The sequence below is a fragment of the Martes martes genome, assembly GCF_963455335.1.
Source record: "Martes martes genome assembly, chromosome: X".
In the NCBI taxonomy this organism is placed as follows: Eukaryota; Metazoa; Chordata; class Mammalia; order Carnivora; family Mustelidae; genus Martes; species Martes martes.
In genome coordinates, this window is record NC_137897.1 from 61,088,630 (window position 1) to 61,095,748 (window position 7,119).

Genomic DNA, 7,119 nt, shown 5'->3' on the forward strand with positions numbered 1-7,119 from the left:
TTGAGGGATGGGCAGAATAGATAAAGGGAATTAAGAGGTACAAACTTTTAGGTATAAAATAAGCCATGGAGACGAAAAGTTCAGCATTGGACTATAATCAGTAATATTGTAATAACATTGTGTGGTGATAGATGGTGATTATACCTATTGTGATGAGCATGACTAATGCATAGAATTATTGAATCAATATGTTGTTCCCCTGAAACTAGTATAACATTGAATGTTAATTATACTTCAAAAATTATTGTGATTTCAATTACCAAATAAGTTTTCTAAATATTATTTGATTTTATAGTAAAAATTGCACTTGCTCTCCCTTAATAACATTAGTTAATTAAAATCAGAGGTTAAAAAACAAGAAATTTAGGTGAAGTCCTTCAAATAATACAAGATGCCTCACCACATTTGATGTTGGTTTCTTTGGTCTTCGCTTCACCATTCAAGGGTGGAGGATGGCAAGATGCAGGAGAAAGTGTAGGTGTTTGAATAGTCAATATATCTGAAGGCTAAGAGAAATACAAAATACCTTATGATTATATTAAATTCAAATTCAGTTTTTTAGAACATTTTAATATAGGTCATTTCAATCTTCAATTTAAGCACTTCCCTCTCTGTTTCCTCACCTGGCTTTGACCTATAGGTGAAGTACAAAAGACTCTCAGTTTATATGTAGTACCAGGTTGCAGGTGATCATATAGAAATTCCTTTGTGGTTCCATTGTAGATTATGTTCCAGGAATTCTCTGAAGGGATAAAAGCAAATTTATCTAATTTATCTACATGTAGCTTATAAATTTTATGGGTCCCATTATTTTTTCATGTATATTCTAAGAAATAAGCATTTTGGAAATTAACTGTGTCCCAGTTACCTATTTACAATAGTTAAATAATTGTATTCCTTATAGAACTAGCCATAAAAAAAAAGATCAGTAAATAAACATAAAATGCTACTAAAAAATGGAGAAATCCAAGTAAGTCCTGGATTAGTTTATAGTATTGTACCAACGCCAATTTCCTGGTTTTGATAATTGTACTATGGTAATGTAAGATATTAAATTTAGGAGAAACTGAGTGAAGGTTATATACAGGAATTCTCTACACTATTTTTGACAACTCTGGATAAGCCTAAAACTATTTCAAAATAAAAACTTTAAAAAATCATGATGCACAGTTGTGATGAGCACCAGGCGTTATATGGAAGTGTTGAATCACTGTATTGTACACCTGAAACTAATATTACACTGCATGTTAACTAATTGGAATTTAAATTAAAACTTTTTAAAAACCTTATAATTTAACTTTGAAAAAAAATCATGATGTCTTACCATCTGAATTTTTACTAACTTCTAAACTGTAACTTGAAATGTATGTCCCACCATTATCTTTGGGTGGTTCTGAAAAGGGAAATAAAATTAAAATTATTCTTAAATAAACTTAAAAGTCTTTCACTGGAATGTTATCTTATAAATTAAATTTTTTATGGAGGAAAAAATACAAACATGAAACTTAATAGGAGATTAATATTAGACATGAAACAAGTAAGATTTTAAAGTTCTTGGAAGAAACTAAAATGTTAAGTATTTGTACCTTGAAGTAGATTTTGCCAGTTTAGAGGCAAAATGATTTATAAAAACATAATTTCTTGTCAAGTTGGCATTTACCATTGAGGTGTCTTTTAAATTGTGGCCTCTATATTAGATATAATCTTACTTGGAATAACCATAATTTCTGAGGGCTCATATAAAATTTAGTGATTTGTTCATGTGTGAATTAATGAGATAGCAATAGAGAGCTCAATAGAGAACTATAAAAAATGCCATTTACAACTGAACTCATTTATATGGTGAAATATTTCAAATGCAAGTAATTTAAGAGAATATTTTATAAAGCTGAGGGCAATTAGAGGAAGATTTCTTCTCAACAGTTAATATTAAGACAGAAAAGGTACATTTTAAATAAAAAAACATTACCCCATCCGATTTTTACTCTGTTTGCATAGATTTTTCCCTTTATATATGGTGTTTTAGGGGATCCAGGCTTATCTGGATAGGTAGTATATTTTACTTCTCCACTGGGGTTACTCCTTCCTTCCAGATTGTAGGCAAAGATCTGTTTGAGTAAAAGAGAATATCTTGGTTGACCACTGGGAATAAATATGTGATTTGAAAACATGCATAGTTTGCAAATAATTTTATTTTTTTATTTTTTTATTTTTTTATTTTTTTTTATTTTTTTAATTTTTTATTTATTTTCAGCGTAACAGTATTCATTGTTTTTTCACCACACCCAGTGCTCCATGCAATCTGTGCCCTCCCTAATACCCACCACCTGGTTCCCCCACCCTCCCACCCCGCCCCTTCAAAACCCTCAGGTTGTTTTTCAGAGTCCACAGTCTCTCATGGTCCACCTCCCCTTCCAATTTCCCTCAACTCCCTTCTCCTCTCCATCTACCCTTGTCCTCTATATTATTTGTTATGCTCCACCAATAAGTGAAACCATATGATACTTGACTTTCTCTGTTTGACTTATTTCACTCAGCATAATCTCTTCCAGTCCTGTCCATGTTGCTACAAAAGTTGGGTATTCGTCCTTTCTGATGGAGGCATAATACTCCATAGTGTATATGGACCACATCTTCCTTATCCATTCATCCGTTGAAGGGCATCTTGGTTCTTTCCACAGTTTGGCGACCGTGGCTATTGCTGCTATAAACATTGGGGTACAGATGGCCCTTCTTTTCACTACATCTGTATCTTTGGGGTAAATACCCAGCAGTGCAATTGCAGGGTCATAGGGAAGATCTATTTTTAATTTCCTGAGGAATCTCCACACTGTTCTCCAAAGTGGCTGCACCAGTTTGCATTCCCACCAACAGTGTAAGAGGGTTCCCCTTTCTCCACATCCTCTCCAACACACGTTGTTTCCTGTCTTGCTAATTTTGGCCATTCTAACTGGTGTAAGGTGGTATCTCAATGTGGTTTTGATTTGAATCTCCCTGATGGCTAGTGATGATGAACATTTTTTCATGTGTCTGGTAGCCATTTGTATGTCTTCATTGGAGAAGTGTCTGTTCATATCTTCTGCCCATTTTTTAATATGATTATCTGATTATCTGCAAATAATTTTATAAAGCAAGTTATCTGAAGATTTCTGAGAACTAAATGTAAAAATCATTTTTCATTTCCAGGAAGAATATAATTTAATATTAAAAATATACAAATTTATAAATTATAGCCACATACCCTAAACTTGTATGTAGTACTTCTCTGAAGATTTCTTATAGTGCATGAGAGGTCTTCTCCATTATATTTAGGTTTAAAACCCAACCCCTGGAAATGAAAGACAATGAATTTAGGAATTAGGCTTAGATTCAAGTTCCAGCTTCAGCTTATTTTCCATCTGGGTGGTCCTGAGCTAGTCCCTTAGTCTCTCTGAACCTTAGTGTCTCTATTAAAAAAAAATGGAGATACTTTCTACTTTAAAGGGCTCCTTTTTTTAAAGGATGTAATGAGATAATGTAGATGAAGGCACTTAGCATATTAATTATACAGAACTCTTCCCAAATGTTTAGTTGCTTTATATAAAATGTGATAAAATATACATAACATAAAAATGTACAGCTGCCTTTCAGTTGCATAGCCTATTTAGTATAGACTTGTTTTAGTATGGACAGTTTGCCCACCCACATCAGAAATCCAGGGAGATGAGGAAAGGGTTTGTCCTGTTAGCAGTGTGCAGAGAATCTGTGTGACCATGCAAGGTCATCTGGGATAGGCCCAAAGTTGAAGAACTAACACACTTCACCATGTATCTATTGTGTTGTTATGGCTGCTGCTGCTTTTAGCTAATCTTCTAGTATTTAAGTACCTTCAGAACTTCCTGTACTGGCTTACCTAACCTTGGCTCAGCATTGGTCCCATCTAGAACACAGAGATGGGAATCATGCAGTTTGATTGAGTAGAAATTAGCTTCATCATAAGGGAAAAAGGGGGAAGTCTGAGAAATAGATTCTTAACTGTAGAGAACAAAATGATGGTTCCCAGAAGGGAGGTGGGTGGGGGGATGGGTGAAATAGGTGATGGCGATTAGGGAGTGCACTTGTGATGAGCACTGGATGTTATATTTAAGTGTTGAGTCACTAAATTGTACACCTGAAACTAATATCACACTGTTAGCTAACTGAAATTAACTAATTTATTTATTTAAAGGATTTTATTTATTTGTTAGAGAGAGAGAGCACAAGCAGGGAGAGTGGCAGGCAGAGGAGAAGTGGGCTCAGTAGCCTGATGCTGGACTTCATACCAGGACCCTGGATCATGACCTTGACCTGAGCTGGAGGCAGATGCTTAACCAACTGAGCCACCCAGGTATCCCAACTAATTGAATTTAAATAAAAAATTAAAATAGAAATTAAATCTAAAAATTTTCAGTATGAGATGCATGTAAAATGTACCTAAAACTGAAGTTGAAGATTAAAGCATGTGAAAAGAAAACTTACAGATCCTGCTTCTTCCATTTCTAGTACATAAGTAAGACTGTCATTTGGGTTTGGGTTAGGTGGGGCACACCATTCTAGTGACAAATTACAGATTCCTGCTTCTTTTAGCTTAGGAGGTAGAGGTGTTGGAGGCATAGTTCCTGATGTATGGAAGACTGCTATTTCACTGAAATCACTGAAAAATAAATTAATATAGAAAAGTTATTTTCAGGTTCTTATTAAAGTATAGACTTTTAAATATTGCAATAATTCAATGTACCTCAATCCAAAGTTATTTTTGGCAGCTAGTCTGAATGAATATTTTGTAGAAGCATTCAGTTTAAGGATCTTGTGCTGTTTCATGGTACCCATATAGCAACTTTTGAAGCCTTCACTTTTGCCCTTAGTAATAGATGAAAAATGTTAGAATATTATAAAATGCTGCAAATATAAAAATTCATCATAATATTAACCATTTATAAACAAGTGCCTTTAAGAAATAACATGGTTTACCTCATCCCATTCCAAAAGGAAGCTGTTTATTTTGGAACCGTTATCTTTGGAACCCTAAATATGTCAGAAAGATAAAATTATGATGTTCTGTTTTTAAACAGTATATGTACATACATACTATATAATTAAAGTGATTGAATTTATTATAAAATTAATCTGCTTACATTTTGTTTTTAAAGCAACCCAGATTTAAAAGTTAAAATTCTTTTTTTTACAGTCTATAAGACATACCCAAATTCTATGTCTTGTTTTGTTTTCCAAGTTTTATGTAATAAAGAAAGTTAATACTTAATTAAGAGGCAGATTTGTTGGTAACTACAATTATAAATAAATTTAGGTTATAGAAATTGTCACTTCAACTTTTACTAATTAAAATTATGATTGACATTTCTCAGTTTACTTGATGCTTGATATAAATAGAAGAGAAAGATGATTATGGAAAAAGGAAAAGTGCTAGGGAAATAGGTCATATGAGGCATGCATAATTTCATATTTAAAATTTAGGACAAAGTACAAAGCATGTTTTTAAATTAAGACATGTTGAGGAGACTTTGGCAGTAAATACTTACTTTCCACTGTAAATTCAGGCTGCTCTTGGATCGGTTAATTAGTCTGGGTGCAAGTGGAGGGTCTGGTTCACAACCTGGAGTTGTGAAGCTAACCACTTCAGACATAGTTCTATGTGCTGAGCTTCTTATGGTTGTAATTCTAAAAATGTAATGACAGTTGTTGTAAGCTTTCAAATATTTATCCTTACATGTACTATATTGGATACTTGAATTCCCTGATACATATTAGGAGCTAATTATAAAAAATTTTCTAATAGAGCTAAGTAGGATTGTTACATGTAATGGCTCCCCAATCGCCCTCTCACCAGTACTAAGTGAAATAAAGTGAACTAATGATGGATTTGGAGGGGGCTGTTTTGAAGCATAAAGGATAGGCCATTCTGTTGGCAAGTAGCAATGCTGACTGTAGAAATCATAAGTAGTAAACTGATACAGACTGGGGAGTCTGCCTGGCTGTAGGGTGGGTAGGGGTTGTGTAGGATGGAGTTCTTACCTTACAAAATAGGCCATGGATGGTTGTAGATCAAGTAGAGTAAATATAACTCCATCACCACTGTGAACATAATATTTCTTTATAAATGATCTTACAAGTATTTAATAGCTAACAGTCCTAATCTTACATATTCAAGTGACAAAGAAGCACAATTTTCTTGAAGTTTAGATAATTTTAGCCCATTTTAAACGAATGTCAAAAGGTGATACTAATACTTCAAATTTTGGGGGCACCTGAGTGGGTCAGTTGGTTAAGTGACTGCCTTTGGCTCAGGTCATGATCCTGGGGTCCTGGGATCAAGCTCACATCAAGTTCCCTGCTCCATGGGGAGTCTGCTTCTCCCTCTCTCTGCCCTTCCCCCTGCTCATTCTCTCTCTCAAATAAATAAATAAATAAATAAATAAATAAATAAATAAAATTTTTAAAAAATTATAAAAATACCCCAAATTCTTCATTTGCATGTGAAATTACTATGGCTTTATGAAGTGAAATTTTATAATTTTTCCCAATGCAACTTCTTCACACTGTAATAATACAGATTTGTCTTTAATTAACTTATTTAAAACAGTGTTGATATGAAAAGCCTCAAAGACACTGTGTATCATGCAATTTATTCATTCAATTACAAAAGGAAATCTTTCTGGGGAGAGCACTTATTTGCTACATTGGATCAAGTGGCTGGGCTTCCACATCTATGTCTTTCTGAAACTGTCACAGGTGCCAAGGTGTACTCTACCAACTCAAAAGGGTTCTTGCAGGCTCTACCCCACAAACAGCCTCCAAAAAAAGTTAAAACTTACTATTTTTAAGCAAAGGCTGATACTTCTAAACAAAGACCACTCAAGGTGATAGGGTGATTATAGTATTTTAATAAAAAACAAAGATATTTATGAAATGTATAACACCAGAAAAAGACCACTATGAGACCTCATGCAAAACTTAATTTTATAGGTAGCTTTTCTTACATTCTACATCTTCCCATCCCTCTACCCAATATAGAAGATTGTGTATTATAATTCTTAAATTTGAAATTTCTAGCTGCTAATTATAAAGGAAATAAAACTTTAC

The 7,119-nt window shown here is 33.7% G+C and overlaps 1 protein-coding gene across 1 annotated transcript in view; it reads right to left on the reverse strand.

The window, feature by feature from the left end:
- Positions 1–7,119, reverse strand: part of LOC308337392 (fibronectin type III domain containing protein 3C1-like) — a gene marked incomplete at both ends in the record, with an annotated part of 42,329 nt that overhangs the window by 33,626 nt on the left and 1,584 nt on the right. The window contains 10 exons of the mRNA XM_080795519.1: positions 401–506; positions 624–742; positions 1,325–1,393; positions 1,970–2,108; positions 3,242–3,328; positions 4,498–4,672; positions 4,757–4,878; positions 4,990–5,043; positions 5,559–5,697; positions 6,052–6,111. Coding sequence (XP_080651645.1) covers positions 401–506; positions 624–742; positions 1,325–1,393; positions 1,970–2,108; positions 3,242–3,328; positions 4,498–4,672; positions 4,757–4,878; positions 4,990–5,043; positions 5,559–5,697; positions 6,052–6,111 — 1,070 coding nt within the window. The remainder of the gene's footprint in view (positions 1–400; positions 507–623; positions 743–1,324; positions 1,394–1,969; positions 2,109–3,241; positions 3,329–4,497; positions 4,673–4,756; positions 4,879–4,989; positions 5,044–5,558; positions 5,698–6,051; positions 6,112–7,119) is intronic.